The sequence below is a fragment of the Prinia subflava genome, chromosome Z, assembly GCF_021018805.1.
Source record: "Prinia subflava isolate CZ2003 ecotype Zambia chromosome Z, Cam_Psub_1.2, whole genome shotgun sequence".
Classification (NCBI taxonomy): domain Eukaryota; kingdom Metazoa; phylum Chordata; class Aves; order Passeriformes; family Cisticolidae; genus Prinia; species Prinia subflava.
In genome coordinates this window covers 83201363-83228887 of record NC_086283.1, presented here as the reverse complement: position 1 = coordinate 83228887, position 27525 = coordinate 83201363, and the positions used below count along the sequence as shown (strand labels likewise).

Here is a 27525-nt window from a genome sequence, read left to right as displayed (position 1 = left end):
GGCGGGCCCGGGGCGGAGCGGGGACGGAGGGCGGCGGGGCCGGGCCGGGCCGGGCCGGGCAGGGCGGCGGCGGGCGGCGGCGGGCGGCGATGGTGTCGCTGGGGGAGCGTGGCCCCCCAGCCGGCGCGGCCGGGGACCTGGCGGCGCTGGCCGAGCTGGACGAGGCGGCGCTGCTGGCCGGGCTGCGGGAGCGCTTCCTGCAGCAGCACATCTACGTGAGTGCCGGGACCCGGGGCGGGGGGCGGCGGGGCGGGCGCTCGGCTCACCGGCTCTCCCGTCCCCACAGACCGACATCGGGGACATCCTCGTCGCCATGAACCCCTTCCAGCCGCTGCCGCTATACGGGAGAGAGGTGAGTGCCACGCCCCCCGCCGCCCCCCGCAGCCCCCCGGCCGCTCACGCCTCTCCGCCGCCGCTTCGCCGCAGGTCTCCGAGCGGTACCAGAGCCTCCAGACCGACGCGCTGCCGCCCCACATCTTCGCTGTGGCCAGCCGCGCCTACCCCGCCATGCTGGGTCGCGGGGGCGGCGGACCCCGCAACCAGTGCATCCTTATCAGGTGAGTGGGGCCGGGGGTCCCGGGGCCGGCAGGGGGCTGGGGACGGCCCCCCAGCTCTCGCTGGGATCTCCCTGCCCAAGGTTCAGGTGAAGCTCTTCTCCAGTTCTGTTGGTGAGTCAAAATCCATCTGGGCTGGCAACACATCCTTCATCCCGACTGCTTTCGAGACAGCTTAGCAGGCACGTCCTGAGGACGTGTGAGCGGACAAAACTGGCTTTCATGGAGCAGCTCGGCCAGCAGTCTTTACAACAGTAAAGATTCCAGGTTCACTTCTGGTGGGGAACCAGCCACTGGAATCCAACTCTGGGAAAAACTAGTGGATGCTCAGCTCTAGCAACACAACTGCCATGGTAAAACTATAGTAGAAGTTGGAAGGATGATAATGGAAGGAACCAGTTTTCACAAAGTGGTGCTTCCCGAGTGTAACCGAAGAGCAGGAAGAATTAAAACATGTTTTTCCACTCTAAGACCTTCGGTAATCTGGTCAGGGAGGATCTTAAAGTTGTGGGCAATTCTGTGCACTAGAAGTAAGGGAACAATGATTCTTTTAACCAAAGAGCCTACCGGTATCATGAACATCTCGTTCCATCTTGTCCCTCTTGTTCTGCTGGAACTCTGCAATGCAGCAGGTAGCATTGCTTGGCAGAGAAACCCTCAAACAATATCAACTGGCAGAGAAAGCATTGAACAGCAAGGAGAAAGCCTTGAAATATTAACTGCCTCTTCTCTACAACTCGGTGTTGTAGAGAACAGTCTAAATGTCATCTCTGTTAAAATGCTACTTGCCAACTTGTTTGATTTAATTCTCCTTTGTATTTGACTTCTGATCTTTCTATCAGTACTTTCAGTCTACATGGTGTGGAAGTCAATTGCTGAATCACTGTGGAGTGTTTTGGTGGGACTGGGAGCTGACTTTGAGGGGCACTTGAGCCCCATTCCTTTCTGTAGCCTTCTGGCCTGTGCTTTACATGAAGTGCTCTCAGGAAGTGGTGGCCATGGAGTCACAGGTGCAAGAGGCACTGCTGGTGGGGCACTGGAGACAGAGAACAGTCATTGTATTTGTCTTGGGAGGTGTAAGACAAGAAAGAGTAACCTGTGAGAATTCACCAAGTGGTCAGTGGTCTCGTCGTTTTCTGCCAGCAGTTCAGAGATGAGTCTGATACACTCCTATGCATCTTGCAGCCTTTTACCTGGTCTGTGTGTTTCTGTCACAGGAAATGTGTGGTTTTCCTCTCTGTGGGGGGTGCAACACTAATTACCAAGTTTTCCTACATGTGCACAGTTGGGGTGAACAGGGAAGATGAGGTCACTCCTGTTAGACCACAGTTCACCACAACAGCACAGGAGCACACCAGGATCTACTGTCCCTTGTGTTCTCTTTGGTGTCTCCAGCTGAGTCTGGGAGGTCTGGATAGCATCCTTCAGAGGTGATGCAGGATGAAGCAGCTGCTTGCCAGATCATAAGTGTTCATTGCTAGCAAACTGTCCTCAGCTACAAATCCCACTGGCTCCTCTTGCCTTCCCAGCCCCAAAAGACATTAGTCATAGCCGGCATGTACAGCACTTGGGCCACCTGAAGATGACTTTGCATTTCTTCAGAGCTGAGGGCAGCTACACACCTGCTGTGCTTGCAGGACCTTGTGAAGGTGTTGTGCTTGTTGGAGGGTCTAAAGTCAAGCTTGAACCATGAAAGTGCCATTGGAATTTTTTTTTCTTTTTTTCTTTTTTTCTTTTTTTCTTTTTTTTTTCTTTTCTTTTTCTTTTTGTGGAGGAGGGAAGTTACTGAAAAATAAAAATGAACCTGACATACTGAGCAGGGGCACTGGATGGCATGTTCTCAGCTGGCAAAATGGTCTTATTTTGTTTGTATGTATTTGGATGGTGCTGGTCTGACCTGTGCTTGAGATGAGGGACCTGCTGTAGTACTTGAAGGTTTCAGCCACCTATGACACATACTTGATACCAAGCGCAGAGCCACTGGTAGCTACAAAGCAATAAAGCCACACCACATGCTCAAAGGTCAGCTCAAAGGAAATGGGGACCTGCCCTCAAGTATACCTCCAGCATTTTCCTGCATTTGTTTTTTTTCCATGCATATGCGGAAGTTCTCAGCTGACGTGATGTTGTCAGTTAAGGACATGTTGTCTCACTGATTGTACATTCCCTCTCCCAGGACAGGGGAAACAGCACTTTCCAAGTGCTGGTTGTTTGACTTGGAGGTGGAGGCGCCGTGGATGTGTGACAGCACAGTGACGTGCACTGCTGCCACTGTGGGAGTGTGGGCAGTTCTAAACCCGCATTCCCAGCTGTCTGGCACATGGATGTGTGAAACACCTGAGATCTGAGACTGTCACAGAATGTCATGATCAGTATCCAGGTGTGGATGTGTTGCAGATAGGGCAGACCTCTCTGGAGAAAGAGGAAGTTGTTGTCTCCAGCATATTCAAGGGAGTTGATGTACCAGATGACTTCTGAAGCAGAGCAAATGGTCTGTCTGGTACCTCCCATCCAGAAGTGACAGCATGGGATATATCTGTACTCCCTTGCAGAGGGAAACAAGTTCCCTGATGAAGGACCAGAACATCATGGGACACCCTATGTAAAGCTGTGATGAGTTTTTAACTCACACATGTGATTTTGCTGAAAAAATTGTGAAACTCTCGTAGAGCACTCTCAAGCAATGGAGCACTTGAGCCATAAGGGGCAGAACAACTATACTTTAAGGTTGATGGAATTCATTTTGCTTTTTCTTGGCAGTGGAGAAAGTGGTGCTGGGAAAACAGAGAGTACGAAGTTGTTGTTGCAGCACATAATGAACCTATGCAAAGGCAACTCGCAGCTGGAGCAGCAGATACTTCAGGTAGGTTGTTGCAGGATGGTGCTTGAAGGTGCAGAAACAACACTGCTGCAAGACAACTTGCATTAAGCTTAGGAAGCCTGCCAGTGAATTACCACTGGAAATCAGGGAGCCACACATAAGACACATGAGAAAACAGTGGATAAGGATGGTGAGATAGCTGGCCACAAATTAGAAGCATTAGTAGGTCAGTAATTTTGCTTGTTGGAGATGATTTTAAATTAGAGAAAACTATTGTAATCATTTATCATGCTCTCTGTTACAAGAGATTGGTGGCATTTTTCTAAATAATTTCCTGTTTGAGGTAGAACAAGGACTTCCACTAGAAAAATGAAATCTTTATTTAGTGGTACAGAGAGATGAAGAATTCACACACTCTTTAGTAACCTATCCTTGGCTACTTACACTGCCAGGCACACGCCTGCTAGCTGGCTAACTGCCATCCTTGCTTTTTTCATTTATCTTTGCTAGCTCATTCTGAAACATATTTGACTCTTTGGTCTGAAACATTTCCACTTGAATTTCTCCCCAGGGAGTTGTGAGGTTTTTTAAACAAATCATACTTTAAACCTTCCATGTAATAGATTAAGAGTGAGTTCTTGAAGAGTGACTTCACTTTAAAGTCCGCCTTCTCAGATTTCCTGTAGAAACATAGAGATCTTTCTCTGTGTGGAAAGTTAACATCAACCAGTCCCCCCCCCCAACCACGCTATCACTTCCCTTCCTTACCTGGACAGAGGTAGAAAAACATAACAAAAACTCCTGGGTTGAGATAAGGACTGTGAGATCACTTAGCAACTACTATCACAGACAAAACAGGCTCAGCCTAGGGAAAACTAATTTAATTTCTTGCCAGTTAATATCAGAGTAGGATGATGAGAAATGAGAACAAGTCTTGAAACACCTTCCTTTACTCCTCCCTTCTCCCTAGCCTCAACCTGACTCCCATTTTCTCTACCTTTGTCCCTCCAGCAGCACAGGCAGATAGGGGATGGTATTGAGGTCAGTTCATCACAGATTGTCTGTGCTACTGTATTCTTCCTCATGTCCCCTCCTTCAGCATGGGGTCCCTCCCACAGGAGACAGTCCTTCAGGAACAGACTGTTCCAGTGTGGGTGCCTTGACGTGATGAAGTCCTTCAGGAGGAGGCTGCTCCAGTGACAATAATGTCCATTGGGTACTTGTACCTCTGTACTTTAGGAACAGACTGCTCCATCCTGGCCCCACTCCACAGGGTACAGTCCTTCAGGAACAGGGTGTTCCAGCATGGGCCTCCCACAGGGTCACAAGTCCTGTCAGCAAACCTGCTCCAGAATGAGCTTCTTGCCACGGGTCCTGCCAGGAAGGCTTCCGATGTGATCACAGCCTCCTTCAGGCATCCACCTGCTCTGGTGTGGGCTCCTCCAGGGGCTGCAGGTGGATCTCTGCTCCACCCCTGGACCTCGAAGGGCTGCAAGGGCACAGCTGCCTCACCACAGGCTGCACCTCAGGCTGCAGGGGAATTGCTGCTCTGGCAGCTGGAGCAGCTTCTGCCCCTCCTTCACTGACCTTGTGTCTGCAGAGCTGTTCTCTCACACACTCTCACTCCTCTCTCCCTTCTGTGGGTGTGCAGCAGTTATTATCCCGGAGGCACTACCACTGTCACTGGTGGGCTCAGCCTTGGCCAGTGATAGTTCTGTCTTGGAGCCGGCTGGCATTGGCTGTGTTGGACACTGGGAAATTGTCTGGCATCTGCTCACAGAAAACAGCTTTAGCTCCTCCTGCAACCAATGTATTGACACATAAACCCAATGGCCCATGCTGTGCTTTGGGCTCTGGAATGGTGCATTAATTCGGTGTGGTATCATCCATGGAAGATCCAAGGTGAATGCCTGTACTGTGGGAACGTGACATTGACACATCTGCTGTCTGCCTAGAGCCAGCTCGGACCACACAGCCAGGCTTCTTCTGACCTGAGCAGGTTCCACAGCCAGGAGAGCTGTGTTTGCTCAGCAGAGTGCCTAGAGCCAGCCTGCAGTTCCTCCACTGGAAATAACTCACTTCAGCCCGGATGGGCTGCCCTTGGAAGCCTAGAGGTGACGGTGAAGAAATAATATGCATCTTATTTGGTTCCTGCAGATTTATCCAAGTACTTAGTTAGTCCTTTGGGGGATTACAGTCATACCTTAAAGCAGTCTTCAACAGGCTGCTCAGCATCTACTATGAGGCATTGTTCTTCCAGTTGACAGGCACTCTTTGCTCAAATACAGAAAAACTGTCATTTTGCCACCTTTGCATCCAGCTTAGCAAGCTGGTCTGATTGGTCTGTTAATTCCTTTATAATGCACTGCCCTTATGTCTATAAATTTCAGTAGCTAAACTGTCATATTAACTGAGTGCCATGGTGACTTTGCTTATTGCTGTTACATAGCACTCAAATTATCTAGTGACAACAGATACTGTGTGGAAATAGGTTATACCAGCTTTATCTTCTAACAAATGACTCAGTGATCTTACTGAGACCCCATCAGCTCAGTTGTACTGATCATCATTAATCTCATGCTGCTTAGTCTTTGTGTTATTTGCTTCTTTGAATTTCTTTATCCAGGCAGAGATAAAATAGGTGCTGATCCATATTCATGGATCCGTATTGCATATTCCTTTCCAGCTGAACTCTGAATAGCAAATGCTAAAGATACATTTGTCTAAGTTAGATTGGATCACTTAATCTGAATAATGGTTGTTCTGCTTCTTCACTTGTTTTAGGTGAATCCATTGCTTGAAGCTTTTGGCAATGCCCAGACAGTGATGAATGACAACAGCAGCCGCTTTGGAAAATACATACAGCTGCGTTTCCAGGAAAATACAGGTAAAGGCAAGGACACTTACTAGTCTGGGGAGTGGTTAGGAACTGGAAGGAGTGGTCTGGGTAGCCAAAATTTGTGGAGGGCAAAATTTTGACGCATGACTCCCCGTGGCAATGGTGTGCAATTAAGTAAAATCTCACAGAAACCACTATTGGATAGGACCTGGATAGGATTAGGCCTGGGTTTGAACAGAGTGGGAGAACGGCAAGGATAGGGTGGTGAGAGTAAGGTAAGTGTCAGTAATACTCTGTGAATCCAGAAGCTTTTGTTTCTGCTAGAAGAGGTTAACAGAAATCTCTAAGACTTCAGGAAGACTGGAGAAGCCCATTTCTAGTGTGCTAGGAAGCCTAGAGGGTCTTGCACATAAAAAAGTTAATTTAGACAATTCTGTGCTCCTGGCACCAAAGAAGAGATGTGGGACAGCCCAGGCAGCTTCACATCCCCCACCCTGTCACCTTTTTGTGTGCAGTGCAAGGTGCAAAGCTGAATGAGTACCTGTTAGAGAAGTCACGGGTGGTGCAACAAGATACTGGGGAGAGGAATTTCCACATCTTCTACTACATGTTTGCTGGACTGTCTTCAGAGCAAAAGGAGATGTATGGGTTATTGGATCCTTCATTCTACAGGTGCGTCAAAGGCAGACCCTAGTTTAGTCTTTGTGATGGGTGGTGAAGGGGAAAACAGCATAATGGAGCTTTTTCTCTGCCCTGGGGTTTTATGTATGAGTGAGTAGAAGCTGGAGTGGGATCTGAATGGAGCTACATGAAGAGATATTATGGGTCATCATGAAAGCTGGGAGGTCTGGAGTCTCTGCTGCACTACCTTGGAAAAGTTTCTTTCCCCTTTGTCTCCAGTTCTGGTGATCTGCTTTATTCCTGTGTGGTAGGACTGAGTTACAGTACCAATGGTGTGAGAATTTTTATGGGATATGCACTTTCTCAGGTACATAAGTGGACGATTTGGTACACAGGAAGCTGAACACTGGAAGCACAAATACCAAGAGGTTTGCAATGCCCTTGACATGGTGGGCTTCCAAGAACAGGTTAGTTCTGGGGCTGTTTCATTTCCATCTGTGCTTCCTGCAGGCACAGGGTTTCTTTCTAGTCTCTTTTGAAGCTCAGTCCTATTTCTTTGTCTAGATTTTCCACTTTCAGACCACGTGAGTTTGCCAGACTTCGTGGAGAGCTTTTTCCCACAGGTTGCCTGTGCCTCTTTCCTTAACCTCTCTGACTTCTGGGTCATCTGTGTTACACATGTACATACTGGTAGGTTTTTCAGTCACCTTTCTTTTGTGTTTTAGGAGCAAGTGGACATGCAGGCTATCTTGGCTGGTGTGTTGTCTCTGGGCAATGTGACCTTTGAGCCTGAGGAGAGCAATGGGTCTGTAAAAGTCAGTGAAGCCTCCCAGGGATGGCTGAAGGCTGCAGCGGTGAGTCACAAGAAATGTTGACAGAAACCTCATGGGTATGGTGCTCTTTCCCACTGGCTGTGTGACTGCAGGAGCTGTTCCTGCCAGAGGATGTTTCTGCCTCAGAATGTGAATGTTTCTAAAGAACAATGTTTTTTTGGAGATGTACAGTTTGATCCCATGACAGCATTTGTGTTCACTGCTATTCATACCCAAAAAGATGTGTCTCAGCTTTTATTTCTTGTGTGTCTAGGACCACTGTCTTATATAGTCAGCATAGGCCTTGCTGACTTCATGAAACACAAGCTTTTTAAAACTAAATGTTTTATGTTAGTGAGTGTGATGATGCCTTGCAGAAATTCAGGTGGACAATATCTGCACACTAGTTCTGTGTTTTCATCAGATTTTGTCCAAGGATACCACCCTAAGTGCTGTCATTTTTTATTGATTATCTTGAATTAAGCTTTCTACTCTTTTGCATGCAATTATCACAGACTAAGAAATATATATTTCCCAGAACCATTCCATTTTTGTTATATGGGAAGGAGAAATTATCCTGCTTTATTAACACAGGATAGAGACTTCTCCCCTTTTTATTTCTTTTCATTTTGACCTATTTGAAATCCCAGCCCTCTTGCTCTTCGGTTTCACTCTCATCTCTTTGCCTGTTTGCCTCCTACACCATACCTGAAACAACCACCTACGTCTGTTCAGCAGCCAACTTCTTTTTGTCTTATTTGTGAGGGCTTGCTCCTCATTTCTTGCCCACAGGAGGGGAATTCCTGTTAAATCACTGAGGGATTCGGTGTTTCTGGGTTCCTTTGTTTCCTGCCTCTCATGTGGGTTCCTGTAACTCTGAAGCTCAGGTACTTCAGCACCTTCACAGTCACCTCCGTGTGGTGCTGTTCAATAAGTCATTAAACTGCTCAGAGGGGACTGGCATCGCTCCCAAAGAAGGTGAAAGGTGGCAGCACTGGGAAAGCAAAACAAAAAGTGTGTGAGGGCGAGTGTGTGAGGTTGATCGCTGCGGGGTGGAGCAGGTCAGAGCCCACATCTGACTCTGGTGCCAGCAGTAGCACTTGCCTTACAGTGGGGCTCAAAGGCCTGAGCCTGAATCATGATCCTGTTACACACAGTCAGACAGACACAATCCCCACAAGCAGAGTAAGGGCTTACAGCTGACTGTCCTCCTCTGTTTCCTGTTTCCCAGGGTCAGTTTGGAGTCCAGGAAGACGAGCTGTTAAAATGCCTGATCTGTACAACGTCAGTGACCCGAGGCGAGCAGATCCAGCGTTTTCACACCCAGCAGCAGGCGGAAGGTAGGAAACACAATGAATTGCAGATGTACCGGCTAAAAGACTGGGTTTTGATGGAAGGGTATCCCCACACATGTGCAGCTTGTTGGGAACAAAGATGTCCTTCTGTGTCCCTGCATTCCTCTCACACAGAGGAAAGTATGTGAGTATTTATCTGTTTAGTCTCTTACTGACATGTAGGGCCATGAATGCTGCTTTTGTTTGGTCTCCAGGAGACTGCAGAGATTAAATGAGAAACCAAGGAATTAGCTTTGCTTTCTGATTCAGTCCAGCCCAGAAAGAAACTCGGGGTATTTGTGCAAAAGAGGGGAAGGCTCCTGTTGCAGAGTGCTGGCAGTGTGCAGAGCTCTAGGTAATAATGGAGAAACAACCACAAGAACAATGAGATGTCACAGTGTCAGGAACAGAGTGAGAAGAGTAAAGTAGCAAGCACAAGGTGTTATTTTCCCTTTCAATAAAACAAGAAAATAACCTAAAATAGCCTGTACCAAAAGATTCATTTAAATTATGGTATTTAAAGAGCTAATTAAGAGAGATTATTGCTTCAAATAAATGAAAGAAGAAAATGAAAATGAAATAGTATTCACTAGTATTGTTTCACAAATTTCTCTAGACAGTAAAATATACATCTCTAATCATAAGTCATCTTAATTTAGTCTCCTTCTTAGAATGTCAGCAAGCCTTCCATGAATAGTGTCCTTTTCTTGCCTACAGCATTTAAAAACTTAGCAACTGTGGGCTTAGAGGAAGAGAACCATCCAATTTTTCAAGTAAAATTTGGAGCTTTTCTCTTGGTTAAGCAGTGAGGGGATCCATACTTAGTATATCTTCAGAGGAGAAAGCAAGCCTCTGGATATTCTAAAAAGTGGCATGACTCAAATATGCCATGGTATGGCGTGGCTAATCTTGTAGAAAGATTGTGAAGATTTTAGAATTAAAGAGCTGGTTTTACAGCTCTCACTTACAAAGGGTGGGGACAATGCAATGCTTATCTGATCTTTGAAGTAGCTTTGTACAGAAGTGGTTGCTGGAGGTGGCTGTATTGAGCCAGCTTGTGTGTCGTGTCCCCTGCTCTCCTGTGAAGCCCTTCAGGGAGCTGCTGTTGTTCCCTCTGTGCAGATGCTCGGGACTCCATTGCAAAGGTGGCTTATGGCCGAGTGTTTGGCTGGATTGTTTGCAAGATTAATGAGCTGCTGGCTGAGAACGTGGACCCTGAGGTGGAACTCAGGGAGATAGGTGAGTTCTGCCTGCCTTACTCCTGTTCTCAGTTGTGCATCCCTCAGCCACAACGAAGGACAGGCACAGCATGAGGTTTCACAGAGCTTGCTGGGAGGCATTATCAAAACTGTAATCCTGCTAGAGATAAGAGTCAGCAGCATGAAGTCTGGAGGGCTTTGTTCAACTCTGAGCAGTCTGTTGATCTGAAGCAACTGTGAGGCTGTAGTTCAGGGGCACTCTGTCTTAGCAGAGAAGCCAGGCTGGAGTGGGTCTTCTCTTAACTAACTCCACGCTGTAGAAGGCCTGCCACTGGTGTCTGTCTTGGCTGCATTTTCCCTGTGCCACAAGAGCTGTGTGACAAGGGATTTAGCTGTGTATTGGTGTACACAGTAATCTGCAGGCACGGTCTGCAGGCTCCATGATGTGCTCTTCTTCCCTTTTTTTAGGCATCTTGGATATTTTTGGGTTTGAAAACTTTGCAGTGAATCGTTTTGAACAGCTTTGCATAAACTTGGCCAATGAGCAGCTGCAGCATTTCTTCAACCATGTAAGTCTGTTGAGGGTGACCTCACCTTGTGTTGCAGAGAAAGCAGAACACTGCTCTACCTGGCACATGCAGGAAAGTTTGGGGGAAAACATATCTATTACCTGGAAGGACAGAAATAGTGAATAGTGAAGCAGTATAGAGAGCAGCAACTTTCTGTGCTGTGGCAGGAGAGCCACCAGGACAGGAAGAGGTAGAGGGATCAAACAGTAACCAAAGTTGTAATAGCAGGAACACCTACACTCTGACAAGTGTTCCTGCTATACACACCAAGACCAGTGAGTGCCAGGGTTATAGAGAACCATGGAGAACAGCAGCTAAATCTTGGACCTCTCATGCTGTGGCTGAGAGTGCTACACCTCCATCGTCTTGTTCAAGGGAGAAAGGAAGATGTTCAGACTTTGTTTAGCTAAGTCTGGCAGGTGCTTCAACCTATTTTTTCTTTATTTCAGCACATTTTCCAGCTGGAGCAGGCTGCCTATAAGGAAGAAGGGCTGCCTTGGGAGACCATCACATTCAACAATAATGAACCTATTCTGGTGAGTGAGAAGACTGATAGAATATAATTGCTGCATCCAGCTAAGAGTCTTGCTCTTTCTACCACGGGGAGGAGATGCACCTGGGAAGAACCTCTGCAAAGTGTCGTGAGGGTGAGAGGGGATGTCCTGCACTGCTTTGCATATGTGTTATGCATCTTCTTTCCTGCAGGATCTGCTCCTGGCCAAGCCACTTGGGCTGCTGTCTCTTCTGGATGAGCAGAGTGCATTCCCTCAGGTATGTATGAGAGAGGAGGCAGAGAAAATATTTTGGGGGTTAATACATCAATGAATATGTGGGCTACAAAGAAAGCTCTTGGGTTGGAGTGCAGGATGAACAGAGATGTCCCTGTGTGTGACTTATGAATCAGGACATCCAGATCAGGGGCAGTCTAGTGGCATTGGCATCCCTGAGAGGATTCAGGAGAAGATACTGCAGAAGACTATTGCACAGCCAAGGATACTTCCAACACTTTGTTTTGATTCCATGTGTCCTCATCAGGCTTCTGTTGCACCTTATGAAATCTGCTCTCTTGCAGGCAACTGATAAGACATTTGTGGATAAACTAAACAGCAGCTTTAAGGGGAATTTACACTTCCAGCCAGCCCGAGGCCGTGTTTTGGGCTTCAGCATCATTCACTATGCTGGGAAAGTATGTACTGTTTGCAGGAAGAATGTTGTTTAGTGTATGTTGGAGGGGTGGAAGTGTTGCCTGACAAATAAGGCTTTGATGTTAAGGAATGTGTGGTCTGAGGATAATACTAACAGAAGTGATGTGTTCCAATGGATTGTCTCCTAGAATTCCCTGGGATTTATGTAGAAGGTACAGGAAGAGAAGACCCCTGAGTAAAATGGTGCTACCTCTCAGAAGTGTAGGGCATTATAAGAACTTGCTGTTCTTCTAATCATCATTCTATTAGAACTCTAATGCTAAAATAAATCCTTCATAAATAAAAGTTCTGTGTCCACTGTGCAGCACTGAAGGACAGGCTAAAGGCTTTTTCTTTACCTATTGGGTACCAGAGCATAGCAGTGACTTTTTTTGCAAACACTGAGAACACTGTGTAAACAGCAGGGTAATTAATGTTTTGAAAGAGAAGGCAGTTATTTACACATTCACTGGTATCTAAGCAGCTTGAGATTTAGCACTATTGCATGTAACTTTACCGCCACCAGTATTGAAAGCATTGGTCCACATTAGGTTGAATTGATTGGAGATAATTTTTGGAACAGGACCAGGTGTGACAAATCAGGTCAGATATGACAATTCATTGTAATTTGCATTTTGGTAATCTAATCTCAGCATTGTTGACTAAATTATTATTGGTGACATTCATTATTACAAAAATTAACATTTAGCATGTAAAAGGTGGATGTATTTGTGTTATACTGCACTCCCATGGATCTGATGCCTCTGGCATGTGCATGGTTTTGTTCCTCAGAGTTGGCATCTGAATGGGGTGCATGTATGTTTAAAGAACTCCTGTGCAAGCCAGAGTACATTCAGTTTAAGGTACACTCTGCTCCCCGCAGGCTGTGGAAGTGGCTTTTACAGCCAGCCTGTGAGCACTGCTGTCGTTAGTGACCTGCTGCCCTTTCCACAGGTGCAATATGCTGCCAGGGGCTTTCTAGAGAAGAACAGAGACACCTTGCCAGCCAATGTCCGTGGGCTCTTCATCAACAGCGTCACCCCCTTGCTCAGTGTGCTGTTCACAGGCAAGTCCCTCTGCACATCCACTGTGAGCCAAGGCCCACCTTGGCAAGAGTTAAGTGTGGGCATGAGGCTCGTGTGTTTCAGTGTGTTTCACAGCTGGCAGCACCAGGGGGACTCTGGGAATTCTGCAGCCTGGAGTGGGGCTGCTGGCACATACAGAGCTGTCAGATCAGTTTATTCCCTGCCGTGGAAAGCAAGGCAGGTTGTATCCCCTTCCAGAGAATTAGCCACCGCTCAGATGCCTTCCCATCTTCTCCAAGGCCCATGCAGGACTGTTTCCACTGATCCTTTCTATACACACTGTTCTTGTCTAGAAAGGAAGCTGGTCAAGATCATAGATTCTAAAAATGGAGCTGTACAACTTGTTAAAAAAACTGTCAGGTCATGCATTATTTTTCTCCTATCACTACACTCTCTTTTTCCAGTTATCGATAAGCCTTCAGATTCTCCAAGGCTTCTAATTAAATTTAAAATTTAGAGAAAGGTCAGATGGGTGCTTCCTTGGATATTGGCTGGCTGAACACAGTGCTTCTGGTATGGAAATTTTACAATTTTCTTTGTCCCATTCAGTCCATGCCACTTTCTGGGATTTACAAGACACTGATGAATTTCATTTCTACTCTCCACTGTGTTTTTCAGCTAGTGCTCAGGACTATTTTCATTATAATTTCTACACTTTTACTGAAGCTACTTAACCTAGTCCCAACTCTTTCAAAATTCATAAATGTCAGACATAACCTGTTCAAGGGTTGGTTGTCCAGTCTGGGCAATGGCTTTAGGTACTGAACAAAGGGTTTGGTCCACATGACCTCCAGAGGACACTGCCAACCTGATTTTGTGATTTTATCATTCACATGAAGCCATTGCATCAAGGGTGCACAAGATTCTTACTAGAGCCTTTAGTAAATGAAACTTCTCTGATTTTCTCATCCTGTCACTGAATTAATTATAAGCTATCGGACTTTAAATAACCTCCTAAGTGCTGTGAGCTCCCCATTGCTGCCTGTGCCATTTTTTCTGCACTGTTCGATGCCCATTGATGATATTTCTGTTGAAAATCATTTAGGTTTATTTAATAACCTAATTGTCATGTCTTCTCAGTGGCACAAGTTAGTGTTGCCTGCCTTGTGTGTTTCATACACTTGCATTTTCTTCTTCCCTTTTTAACCTCTTTCCTAGTAGTTCCACATGGCAAAACCTAATACCCTGTGATTCAGTATTTGTAAGGAGGTTTGTGTGTGTGAAGCGAGATTTGAATGTTTAGCCCTAGTGGATTGCAAGCAAAGGTACAAAAGTAACTAATTGTCTCTGTTCTTCCAGCCACTATCTCCAGGACAGGGACCCTGATGCCTCATGTGAAAGCCAAGGTATTTCATTTCAGGTCCACATCATAATTGATAAATGTTACCTGATAATTATTATTTGAGAAACTGGCTGAAAAAGGGCAGGCAGAAGTTGGTTTAAAATAAGAGCAGACAGCAATCAGCTTGCAACAATTTCTCCTTTGTTTTTTACTGTGTTTTGTGCTTGCTTCAGCCATTTATATGTTTAGTTTGTCTTCTCTCCCATTAGATCTATTCTCCCTTGTTTTTTGCCATCTGCCTTCCAGCAGATGTGCTCCTTGGCTGTCAATCAAGCACTTCTTCCGGGGCTGATCCTTTGTTCTGGTCTGGTTTCAGGTCTTTCCAGGAGCAGATGACAAGTTCAACAGCACACGGAAACAGTCTGCTGGAGCTCAGTTCCGGGTATGGTATTGCAGTCCTGAGGTGCGCCGTGAGATGGGAGCAGTGATAATTTTACCACTGCAAATATCACTGCACTACTTCCAGAGTGCTAAGCATGGTTAAAGCAGACATTGTGTAGACAGGGATTTTCTTGATTGCCAAGCAGGGCTGATCACAGTGGGACGGGTCCAGTTGTTGGCAAAACCTGGAAGTTGCTGTGGGGTGAGAAAGCAGTTCTTGCTGCAGGATATTGCACATCTGGCAGTGCTTTAGTTTGATTGATTGTTGATGTTCCTCTGCTCTTGCCAGCATTCTCTGATGGTGCTCATGGAGAGGATGTATTCTGCCAACCCACACTTTGTGCGCTGCATAAAGCCCAACAGCCAGAAGGAGCCAGGTGTGCTGGACAACCAGGTGGTGCTGCTGCAGGTGAGCAAAAACAATGTCCTTTACAGGGACTTCTGCCACATCTCAATGCGAGGGCAGATTCCACTAAAAGACTGTGCAAGGGGACTCACTTGATTCTCTCTTTGCAAGAGAAAGAGTAGCCACACTTTATAAATGTGTAAAGATTCTGAGTACTTGGTTGTTTTTATGACACAGACTGCTAGGTCCAGATTTTTGCAATCTTAGATCTCTCTCATTTCTTTTTCATGAATGCAATGAGATCTGCTTGTCAAGCACTAGGATTCATCTTCGCATATCCCCCTGGATGAGACTGGTACAGACAGTACTCCAGAAAAATTGCTTCCCGGAGGAGACTGTTCTCACCCCTCAGCCAGGGCAACTCTGAATAGAAACCAAGAGGGGATTGCTTTGATAGGATCTGAAATGCAGTGATATAATTGTATTTGGATATTCTGTCAGGTCTGAGGTCTGGATGCTTTAAAGAATACAGAAAATGATTGGAAGAGTTCAGAAAGCTCAGCAGCCTCTTTAATGTATATAAGAAAGGATAGGATTAAGAGGAAGTTCATCCATGCCTCAGAGTACTTCTATGTCCAGATTTGGAAATATGAAGCTATCCTCTAAGGGACAGAGGCAAAGCTGTACCCATGGCTGGAAGGTGAAGTTATTTCAGTCATTGGTTTTTATAGTTTCCAGTTTCTAACTCAGTGGTTAATCATCAGAGTTACAGGACAAGGTAAATTCAGCCCTTAACCAAGGAAATATTTTCAGGAAAAAAGTTTTCATTTTGAACTGGAGAAGTTTAGGGCTGAATGAAGTAATTTCTGCCTACAAAGGAGCAAGCCAATGTCCTAATGACCTGTTTCTCTTTGTTTCTTTGATCCTCTTTGTGGTGCTGCTTCAGCTGCGGTACAATGGGCTGCTGGAGACAATCCGTATCCGAAGAGATGGTTTCTCCTGGAGACCCTCCTTTGAGGAATTTGCTGAAAGGTCTTTTAAAACCTCTCAATATTCCTTGGTAGATATTGTTTGGGAAATGACCCTGATAACCAGATATGGGCAAGGAGTCAAAGAGTTTCTTCAAAGTTCATGTGGTCTGAGGTCGTGGAGTTATTTGCTGTGGGAGGACGAGTGGGAGATATGTTGTTGTTTGCTGTCAGGGTGATATGGATCAGCTCAGCCCATCAAGGATGTGGCTTTTATGTGTTTGTATTGGTTTGTTTTCCACAGATATGGAATTCTTCTAGTTAAACCTGATGTTCCCCTCACAAAAGAAAGGTAGGAACACTGACTTTCTTGTGTGCAGTCTGGTTTGTTTTTCAGAGGCTTGTACTCTGAATAGCATAGGAAACCGAATAAAAGGGACAGGCACAAAAAGAGGGTGGGATTTTGTGGTGATGGGGAACAGGGATCCCAGGCAAGGACATTTAATATTTAAAGGCCATTTGGTAACATGATAAATTAAATCTTTCTTGAATTGTTATGTAGCAATTAAATTCAATTACGGTAAAGCCTTGTTGTGCTGCAAAATGAAAAGCGATCCATGTATTTAATTTAGAGAATAACAATAGTGGTCAAGGGTGTTCACTGAACTCAGCATGGCAGGCACTCAAGCACTGCTGTCAGGTTCCTCTCCAGGCTTTTCCCTGATGGCCACGTGGGAGAGGAAGACAAAGACAATGCTGAACAAATAGCCAGCACTGAATGTCTCCCAGGATAGGGAAGAGGTTTCTAAACCAAGAGTTTGGTCTCTGTACGGGCAAAATATACCATCAGCACTTTTAGAACCCAACTGTTACACACGTAAACTTCCAGCTCCCCTTCTAGCTCTGCAGAGGGACAGGGTTTTACTCTGCCAGCGTTTTCCTTCCTACATCTAGGACAGCAGTTCCCCACCTCCTCTTCTCCACTTTCCCAGCCTCTCCTTCCTGCCAGTGTCAACTGTGATTGATAGTGAGAATGAATCATGTAAAGAAGCCAACTGAGAGGGCTTTTTTTAGTCATTTAAGAAAAGAATTTGAATGATCTCCTGGAACAATTCTCTCCTGGCAGTAACTCCTCCTGCCTTCACAGTGCTTCCTTGAACTTCCTGATGCTTCCTGAATAGTAAGAATTTCAAACCCGAGTAAGGTCACAAGAGAATGTCATAGATGGAGGAGAGATTGTTACTATTGTAAACAGGCAGTGTGGTGTGTTTGGAGTCACAAAAATCATGGGATGCATTTCAGAAAAAAAATCCTGTGGGTATGGATTATGACACTGTGGAAGTTGGCAGAGATTAAAAAAAAAAAACACTTCTGCTTTCCTGTGTGAGATATTAGCAAAAAGTGCCACTATGATTTCACAGCCTGGATTAGCAGGAGAGGGAGGAAGCTGTCTGGGTATTGCAGCTAGAGCTGCTTTCAGTTCCAAGTCTCAGGGAATCTTTCCGAGTGACCCAAATTTTATCACTGGAGTCTACAAAATGAAACTGGAATTAGAAAACAGACTTTCTCCTGTAAGTCTGCTGTGCTGACCTTGCAACTTGTGTCCTCCAAAGGGCTTGGAAACAAAATGAGGAAAAGCACTTCTGAGAATAAAATAGGCTCTACAGAGCTGCCTCTGAGGGAGTTGAAGTAAATCTGCCTCTGGGAACAGCTTTGCAGATGTTCTTCCCAAATGTAGTCCTAGCTGTATCTCAAGGTGCATTATCAGCTGGTTTACTGACTATTGGGAATTGCTGAGGTGCTTTATGCCGCTTTATGCAACTAAAAAAATTGGTGTTCGCTTTAGGTGGAAAATTTGTTTATTTTACTTTTATCATCTCTTTCAGCTGCTTGAAGATACTGCAAAGTACAGAGCTGAAGGGCTGGATTTGTGGGTAGGTGTGGATCACTGCGATTGGGAATGGGAAGCCTAGGATTTTACACATGTAAGCTGTCACCTGGTTGTCTTCAGGGAGAATTCTGTGGTTGTAGGAATGGGTTCTTCAAGGATGATGGATAAAAGTTTAGACAGTGTTTCTCACTGCATCTTTCTCTTCCAACTTCACAGAAAGTCACGACTTTTCTTTAAATATTGGCATCAGGAACAGCTGGCAAAGTGTGTGGAGCAACTGGAAAGAGCAGCAGTTATCATACAGAAAGGTGAGCACTGGGAGAGGAGCTGATCTCAGACCAGGGGAAGGAAAACCTTTCCTGCAGTCCCTGCTCCATCTCTGCAGAGGACAGAAGGGTAGGGCAGGTGGCATCTCTGTGTCAAGGCTCTGTGAAGTCGAAGTGCTTATTGCAAATGTCCACATTCCCAGTGCTCATCCTGAAACAGGGAGAGCCCTCAGTGTCAGCCTTGGAAAGGGGAAATGCAGGATAGCTGGGCTGAGCAGGGCACGCACATGATTTGGCTGTGGATTGTTTGTGAGTTGTGTTGAACTGGGGAGAGGGAAATGAGTGAAGCAGACCTCGTTGCTGCCTTCAGAGACAGGCAAAAGAGGGTGAAAATTTGGTCTGGTTTGGTTTTTATTTTCCTTTCCAGGTAGTATCTGCTCTAGCAGCCTGTCTTCTCAGAATGGCTGTGGGCAGATTGGTGCTTCCCCTTGCAAAGGTTACAGGAGGATGAGGAGGAGGCTGCTGTCACCCTGCTTAGCTCCCCTCTGCTGTTGCACTTCTCTTCTGTATGGGTTGTTGCACTGCTGGAGCACCTGAGCAACTTCCAACTGTGCACCATTACAGTGTGACAAACATCAGGCTGTCACAAGCTGTGCAGTGTTGCCATCCATGGGGAAGATGTGTGGGTAGTGGGAAATGAGTGGGCGCAGCTTTCATTTCATGTGTTTTAATAACTGGTAGAGTAGGTGGGATCACACAATGTCTGTAATGCTCTTGCAGTGGCTGCTTATGGGAAAGGCTTTCCCGTGGGCTGGCATCAAGGAAATCCTGCCTCCTTCATGGTGTCTAGAAGGACAGAGAGATGGATGGTTAACAGGCCCTTCTGTGAGGCTTTCTTTTTTAGGTATTCAGTGCCCTGGGATTAGAGATGAGAACATAGATCTGTAATTTGACTTCTATAAGTCTGTGCTCTAGCAGCTTAGAGAGTAGAAGACAGTTCTCACAGGATTTTGGCTATGCTCACAGTAGAACTTCCATTGCTCTTTATTAATATGATTCAGGTGTTGAGGGCTTTGCACTAGATGAAGAATTATCAGCCAGTGTTCTTCCCTGAGAGAATTACAAAAGTACGAACAGTGTTGTTTTTCTAACCACCACTTTTTTCTGAACAGTTTTTAGGGGATTCAGATGCAAGAAGAGTTTCCTAAAACTGTTGGCTGAGCTGAGAGCTCAAGCACAGCGGCTACAGGAGGAGGCAGAGAGAGAAAGAATCCAGCAGCTGGCACTGTCAGCACAGGCCCAGGGTGAGTTGTTTGCACTCGCACTGACCAAGTGCATGTCCACCGGTGTGGTGGTCACCTTGAAGTGCTGTAAGCTCCAGGTCACGATGGCCTGCCCTGGCATGGGAACTCCACCAGTGTGGTAGGCAGGGGCCTGATGATGTTTCTGCTCTTTGGTAGTGTGGCTTTGTCTGTGGGGAGCAGAAGCAGCATGGTAAAGGTCATTTTCCTGGCTGTGCTGGAAGAAAGGCCAGGCTGTGGTTTTACCACATAATCCATGCAGGAGAGCCTATCGCAGTCCTACGCCTGTAAAGGATAGCTATCATGGATCTTGTGTGCTAGATTTCACTATTTATTTCTTCTTGTTGCAGACAGAAACTCCCTTCCCATCCCCATGCCACGGAAGAGGCGCCCTCAGTCTAATCCTCATCCTGATCAGTCACAACAGCCACCAGTGCCACGGCCACGCAGCAAACTAACAGAGGTAGCAATACTGGCTCTGCTGGGAGCCCCTTAGCCAGAGGAGCTGGTTCCCTGCTCCATCCACCTTCTGCATTCACATGTTCTCCTGATTGTGGTTGCACGAGAATGGTGTCATTCTTGTTACGAGAAGTGTGAGTCCTGTCTTAGATAAAAAGCATGGTCAGGACCTTTGATGAACTAACAGCAGCTTTTAATAATTGGTGACTGATCTTCTCTTAAGGGGCTTAGGAATGGGGTCACCTGCCAAAGTAATCCCTGCAAACGTCCCCTGCCTTTGACTTTGCTTTTGTGCTGACTTTTCCTCTCTCCTTCCTTTCAGTCCACTCCATTTGATAACTTCTTAAACCCTTCGGTGCCTTGTCCTATTCCGGGAACTGAGGAACAGACTGGGGAAGAAGCAAAAATGAGGAAACTCAAGAGAGGAGCAACTCTCCGCTGGTTCCAAGAGACACAGGCCCAGAAGGTCATGCAGGATGATGGGGCCTTTCCAAGCTGGCTGCATGGGATGATCAGTCGGAGGTGAGTACTCTGGACACAGTGACCGTAGGCAGAAGCCAGTGTGTCCTTAGGACTGTGTAGGTTGGGTTGGCCAGGCTTCACTTAAGGAATGGGAGTGACCTGCATAACTTGTCCATTTTAGTCTCTGAGAATCAAACCCTTAGGGGAAAGCTTGGGAATCCCTGTCACAGATTGTAAATGCTGAAACTTTATGTGGGTCCATGGAAAGACAATGGAAAGTCTTTCCATTGTACTTAAGTCCACTGTCAGTCCCTAAATACACATCCTGGTAGGGATGGGAGGCTTGTAAAGTAATCAGAGAGGAAATGCACATGTGCACTTTCTCTGTTCTGGACCATTTGCAGAGACATGAAGGTGAACTTTTGGGTTGATTCATTATGACTGTTTTTCATATTTCAGTGTAGGTCAGGAGGAGACCCCAGTTTACAGCAGGAGAATATAGAAGTCAGCTTACTTTTATTTTAAAAAGTAGGGAGGGACTTCAGTGAATATTCAGTGGCAAAACTCCACCAAAGCCCCTGATACAGGAAAAGAAAAGGTTTTTGTTGATACCTCTGTCTGTCTAAGGAGGGTATAGCATATGTGGCATTTGCTTCTACTTAGTATGGGAGACACATCCACTAAGCCCTTCTTTTTTGTGGAGTTGTTTACAAGGCTTTATTTAAATGCTGGAAGTTTTTCTACCAGGTCTGCCTCACTCTTCACTCTCTTGGCTGAGTCAAGCAATGGCATAACCAGAGAAGTGCTGATTATGCCAGTGATCAGACAGGAGCAGGATGGCAGTGTAGTCTCACCTGAGTGAAAATTGATCTGTGGTGCTCCACACTTGTTAACTGCCAATGTCCTGTAATTGGTGGGATTTCTGTGTCAAGGTTGCTGCCATCTGAACACCCTCATCATCTTGCTCCAGTTGATAACTATTTTTTTCTGTTCAAACTGCAATTCTCCTTCAGTCTTATTAGATTTATGTGCTTGGATTTTTTCACGCTGTCAGTGTGTACATTTACTCAAAGACATTACACAGCACAACAGCTTGGTGAAGGGCACACAGTAGCTCATAGCTCCCTGGTAGCTGCATTTCTTTTTAAATTTTTAAGATAGTTATTGAGGGCCTAACCTGTAATAATGCTTTTGTCCACAGATGAAAGAATGTAGGAGAGGAATTAGTGTCTGCAAGACAAAACTGTCTAAATTCAGGTATAGACTAGCCATGAGCACTGCACAGTGAAAGACATGGCAGATCCTTCCCAAAGACATTGGTGCTTAAGCAGAGACCAATGTTTTTATGAGGCAGTGTAAGCTCAGCTTCATGAAATGGAGCAACCAGAGCAACCCCAAATTGTACTGATTTTGCAGTCAACTTTAGCCTCGAGCAAGGCACATGAAAAGCACAAAGCAGGGCTTTGTCTGTTGGGCAGAGAAGGGGAAGACCTCCTTCCAACAGGAAGTTTAGAAAGCCAGAGTGGTATAGTCCAAGTTGGTGTTTTTCCAAGGTGCTGGGCTTACCCAGTACCCCACAGCATCCTGACTTCTTCATCCCTGGACCATAGGAAGAGCACACATACACAGATTCCTCATCTCAGTGATGCTTTGTGACATGCTTGCTGCTGGAAGGTAGCTGTTGCTGTTGCACAATAAGACTGCTGGAGAAGGTTTGGATTAGCCCTACGTGGAGAAGCTTTTGCTGAGAGTATTGTGCTTCCTCAGCCTGTTAGTGCATCCTGCACCAACAAGCCTGAGTCAGGAGACCTGGAGCCAGGAACACATGGAGCAGGTGCTGGGCTCCCTGGAACACCACTGGGGTAACACATGAGAGAGGATGCAAATCCCTGCTGTGTGGCAAGGCAGCTGCTGCCTCTCTGCTGAAAAACTCTTTCCTGATTTCAGGGAAGCTGAAAACTTGCTGATTGACAAGCCTTTGGGTTGCTTCCTTGTTCGGATCAGCCAGAGCCGACCAGGCTACATCTTGACATATCGGTAGGTAATGGGCAGAGGAGGCTCAGGGGAGATGTTATTGCTTTCTACAGCTCCTGGCAGGAGGTTGTAGCTAGGTGGGGGTCAACCTTTTCTTCCAGGCAACTGGCAACAGGACAAGAGGACACAGCCTCAAGTTGTGACAGGGTAGGTTTAGGCTGAACGTCAGGAGGAATTTCAATGAAAGGGATGTCAAGCACAGGAACAGACTGCCCAAGGCACTGGTGGAGTCACCATCCCTGGAGATATTTAAAAGATGTGTAGATGTGGCACTTGAGGACATGGTTTAATGGTGGACTTGGCAGTGCTGTGTTAAGGGTTGAACTTGAGAATCTTAAAGGCTTTTCCATCCTAAGTGATTTATGAAACTGAGCACTACATGAAATTCTGTGATCGTAGAATTCTACAGTCATAGAATGCTTGAATTCTGTGATTCTATAAAACTGCTCGACTGGAGGAGATTACCTGCTCCACAGAGGAGTCCAGTGAGGATCTTGTTCAGCCTGTTCAGTAGTGGGTGCCTCAGAGTTTAAAGTAGCAGATGGGATACTGCAGAATCTCTTACTGAAAATGTAGACCTGTCTGTGAGTGGGTTGGTGTGGCTCCAAGGGTAGAAGTCCTGCTTAAGGCTGTACTCTGTGGCTGAGAGGGCAAACCAGGTTGGAAGAAGATTGCAGCACCTACGAGCACGTGTTTGTGCACAGCACATCTCCTGCCCCTCTGTGGCACTTGTTACTGAGGATCCTGATCACAGCTGGCCTCTGGAGGCCAGGGGTGCAGGAAGCAGAAGCCAGGTCCCGACACACTGAGGCCCCATGCCATGACTGTTCCTGCCCATCCCTCTCCGCAGGGGCGAAGGCCGCTGCAGACACTACATGATCCAGGTGCAGCCCAATGCCCGCTACGTCATCCTGGGGGAGCACCGGGCCCACGCCTCACTGACAGAGCTGGTGCGGTATCACCAGGGCGTGGGCATCCAGCCCTTTATGGAGATGCTGACTGTTCCCTGTGGGCAGGTGAATATCGAGGGTCTCCAGTGGGAAAAGAGGGTGGGGCATGGACTGTGCCATGAGTGAGTGGTTAGAGACACTGCAGCAGCATCACTTTTGTGTTCCTGTTGAGGGGTGTCCCATTCTGGCCAGGCAGCTTGGCTGCTTCTGCATGCACTGAGAAATGCAGGGGTCTTCTGGGATGGGGGAGAGGCACTGGCAGTTGGGTGACACGCTGCTGACCCCTGAATATCAGCAGTGGACACAGCTGGATATTTCTCTTTGTGGTGCTGTTCACACATGCACATATATGAAGGATCTGCAAACCACTGCTGAATCCACTTTTCCTTTCTCCAGAAAAGTAGTGAGAGCTTGAATTACGAAAATCTGGAGGGTCTCACACTGAGTTCACCAGCAGACAAAGGGGAGACCCCTCCAGAGAAGCAGTCCTGCCCCTCCATGCCTTCCAGCAGCAAACCTGCTCTGCAGTGGTTCAGGAGGACCAAGAATTTCCAAAACCAGCAGACCCCAGAGAAGAGTAGAACAAAGCCTAGCTCTCAAGAGAGCAGCCAACGAGCCTTCCCTCGCCTCCGCTCTTCCATACGCCTGGCAATGCAGGAAATCCAGCAGGTGAGCTGGGGCATATCCTCTGCCAAGCCACAGCCTCTCTGGGACACGTGGAGTTATCCTGCCCAGAGGCTGGAGAGAGGAGGGTTCCACAGCTAGCATTTGGTTTCTTAGCTCCTGGGTCATAGGTTTTATTTGGTGGTCTTGGGATCAAGACTGTATTCTTGGAATATTCCTTGCCAGCCTGTGCTCCCCTGCCGATGCTGTTTCTCTGCTTCTCACCACAGTTCACTTCCACTCCCATGAGTATGCCTAAAGAGAGGAACTCACGACACTGAGGATGTACAGCCTGAGTGACATGGTAAGAGGAGGTGGTGCACAGGAGGGAGAACAGCAATTGCAGTTTCCTGGGAAATGAAGGAGCAAAGGAGCTCTTCCCTTTGTGTTCCACCTGTAGCATCTCTTGGCCACAAGCTGTATAGAAATAGAGCAGGAAGAACAGAGAGCAGCAGCCAGCTTCCATCCCAGGACTACACAGAGACCAGGAAAAACGGGGAAAATCAGCCGAAGTTTGTGTTCCCAGCAGCTGCGGTGCACGGGGTTCTTGCAGTACTATGGCCAGTCTGCTGGAGGGAGCTCACAGTTTGTTGGAGGCCTGGGGCTGGAAGGACAAGGGCTATCAGAATGCATGCCACAAGAGTCAGCTACAGTAGCTGCCGGGGGTGGAGAGGCAGCAGCGTTGGGGAGCCCTGTGCTGTGGCAGAGGCAGCGGGCTGGAGGCAGCAACTTTGTTGCTATAAAGGGGAAGTTTAACAAAGTCTCAGCAGTGGAAACGCAGCTAGTGACTGAGATTGTGATGCAGTGGATGGGTGACAGGAGTCTGGAGTGGGCCAGAAGAGGCCTTTTGGCAGACTCCGTGTTATCTGAAGTATCTGGTGGATGAGCAGCTCCCCTGTCCCACTCAGCTGCTGAAGGCAGGTGGGAGCTGTAGTGGTGCTGTTGTACTTCTCTGGAAGAATCTTGGTATGTGTCAGCTGAGCATGAAGAGGGATCAGAAGACCATGGTTTTGGCTGCTGACCCACTGCAGGGCTTCCAACCATACACCAGGATTGCCAAATTTCCTGTGTGGTTCTGCTCCCATGTTGGAATTCATGGTGTAGCAAAGCTTTTTAGCTGGGTCTTATCTTGTCTTTTTCTTCATAGCTGAGAAAGACAGGATCTCTTTGATAGCTGAAGAAACTCTCTCCCTAAAGTGTTTGGCTTAATTGCTTCTTCATTCCTCTATGTCCCATTCATTGATGTACCCAGGAGATGCTCCCTGTGTCAGAGGTTAGGCAGAAGAAAGATATAACACAGGGATATGCGTAGATAACTGCAAGCTTGTTGTACTAGGACAGCTAAGTGGAACCCTTTTGTGTCCTCCACTGAGTTGTGTTTCTTGACTGTCTTGCAGGTTGAAGTGACTCAGACCTGTCCTCTTCCAGTGCTGTTGGGCCTTACCTAACAGTGAACGCGTCCAGACATACAGCAGCCTTTTTCTTTTTCTTTTCCTTTTTTTTTTTTTTTTTTTTTTTTTTCTGCACCCAGCTGGCCCCGTGCTTTTAGACAGGGCTGATGCAGAAGTTCAATTTCCTCAGCACTGAGCAGTACTGTGACTGCAGTATCTGGACCAGTCTGATCCTGGCAGAGGGGAGAGGATGGGAACAGTCACACTCTGCACAGACCCACAGTGCCTGACAGTCTGTGTGTCAGTATTCAGTGCTCCTGGAGACTCCTCACCTAGCACTGTCAATAGTCACAGATTGGGTATCTCCCAACAACCTGTTCTGTCACAAATATTGAACCTACCTCTTTCTCTTTAAATATTCTCTGGTTTGGTCCTGTGTATCTGCTGCTCTGGGAGCCAAGGGAAGTTGGGCTTGGGCAGTAAAACGTAAAACCAAAGTGTCTTTTTTGTTGAGTGCAGGAGCACTTGAACAAAAGCTGAGATAAGGTCAAGAAGATCTTTCAGTACAGGGGATTCACTGCCCTTGCATAAGTGTGCTGGCACACTGCTCCACGGTCCTTAACCAGAGCTAAAGTCAGGTAAAACCCTCTCACTCATCCTGGCTGAAAGCTCAACAAGTCCAAGCTGGACAACATTCTGCTTTACACTTAGGGTGGGTAGGGGGCTTGGAACATAAATGACCATACCACTTGTACTGTTTTTCCTATCTTTTAAAATAAATCTCTTTTTTTTTGCCTGTAAGAAGTTTACTGTTTTCTTTGTTGCTGTTACCAGCAGCCAGTTCAGCCACAAAAGGTGAATCAAAGAGAGCAGCTAACATCTCTGAGGGTAGACATGGGATCATGTGAAGTGTCTCAGTGGAGTGGCTGATGGCACGTGGGGCACTAACTGCTACCTGTAGGAGCCACTCCTCCTGTACTTACCTGTGCCTGAAGTACTTCTGGAGTGCTCCTTACTCCACCTGTAACATCCCTCCCAGCCAGCCTCATTTCGTATTTCCCTGGCTCTGCTCTGAAGGAAAGCCAAACTGCCCTCCCCACCTCCCCCCTCCCTGGGAGGCACAAGCATGGCTGTGTCCAGGCTGGTATTATTATCAATATGATATAGGGTGTGAGTTGCAGTGTCTCAGCATTGCCTTCAGTCACAGGGCTATTTCTCCTCCCTCCCTTGACTCTGGTGCTGAGCTGTGCTGGATCACAAGGCAGTGCTGCTGGCTGCAAGACAGGGAAGCAGTGGCTGTTCCTGGTTCTCCCCAGCACTGCCCTGCAGCGTTAACACACCTTTCCCTTTTTCATGTTGGGTTTTGGCAGCTGCTTTGAAGCTGTTCAGGAGAGAACCAGTCCAGGCAGTCAAAGGCTGCTGTTGGCAGATTCTTCCTGGCTGAGCCCAGGGATGTTTTTCTGAGTAGCCTTGGCCTCCTTTCCAGTGTTCTTAGTTTTCTCCACCACTGGGCGGCTGGGAAGCCTGCCTTCTGGGCAGCACATAGAACCAGTTGTGGTCAGAACTTTTCTAGGAACTCATGCACAGAGCTGAGACATGTATGAGAAATACATGTCAATAATTAAGTCCTTCAGTAATTCTTTCCTAGTTCCTGTGCCAAGAACATGGTGCAAGCCCAGGGCTAAGATCCAGCTGCAGAACGGCTCCTGTAGCTTGGCAGGGAGCATGCCGAGCCAAGGAAGGTGGTGAGGAGGTCTTCTGCAGCAGTGCCTCCAGTGCTTCCTGGATGCTGCTGCAGGCACGGCACAGAGGTGACAGTGAGAGGAATTACATGAGGGGAGGGTCAGCAGAATTCCCTGGTAGCTCTGCATGGCACATCTGGCAAGCTTCCTCAAACTAGAGCAGATCAATCACAGATTTCTGTTGCCTGTGTTGCAATGGGTGCACGCTGAATCAGTGTGTGCAGCCAGGAGCCTGGCACAGACCCAGGCAGCACACCTGTGCTGGCAGGTCAAGTTTCTCTCACATCTGTTACTTCTGCTTTTTCTGTGAC

General features: G+C 46.9%; 1 protein-coding gene across 1 annotated transcript; it reads left to right on the top strand.

The window, feature by feature from the left end:
* The first annotated feature begins 19 nt into the window (after positions 1–19).
* On the top strand, positions 20–26270 carry LOC134564164 (myosin-IIIb-like). Its single transcript, XM_063422842.1, has 30 exons — positions 20–215; positions 287–352; positions 427–557; positions 3315–3417; positions 6160–6262; positions 6730–6886; positions 7203–7302; positions 7561–7689; positions 8879–8987; positions 10104–10220; positions 10649–10749; positions 11199–11285; positions 11455–11520; positions 11822–11935; positions 12888–12999; positions 14318–14364; positions 14677–14742; positions 15031–15150; positions 16034–16119; positions 16360–16407; positions 17942–17989; positions 18163–18254; positions 19385–19516; positions 19864–19976; positions 20295–20494; positions 22382–22471; positions 23319–23484; positions 23815–24087; positions 24312–24385; positions 25479–26270. Exons 1-29 carry the CDS (start codon positions 90–92, stop codon positions 24360–24362), a joined length of 3153 nt encoding a protein of 1050 aa, XP_063278912.1. The 5' UTR covers positions 20–89; the 3' UTR covers positions 24363–24385; positions 25479–26270.
* The last annotated feature ends 1255 nt before the right edge of the window (positions 26271–27525 follow it).

Bases quoted from the DNA above. Each gene is read 5' to 3' on its own strand.
- LOC134564164 (XM_063422842.1), top strand. From the start codon at position 90: ATGGTGTCGCTGGGGGAGCGTGGCCCCCCAGCCGGCGCGGCCGGGGAC. The intron at 3,418-6,159 runs GTAGGTTGTTGC...CACTTGTTTTAG, and splicing joins TGGAGCAGCAGATACTTCAG to GTGAATCCATTGCTTGAAGC. The intron at 15,151-16,033 runs GTGAGCAAAAAC...GTGCTGCTTCAG, and splicing joins ACCAGGTGGTGCTGCTGCAG to CTGCGGTACAATGGGCTGCT.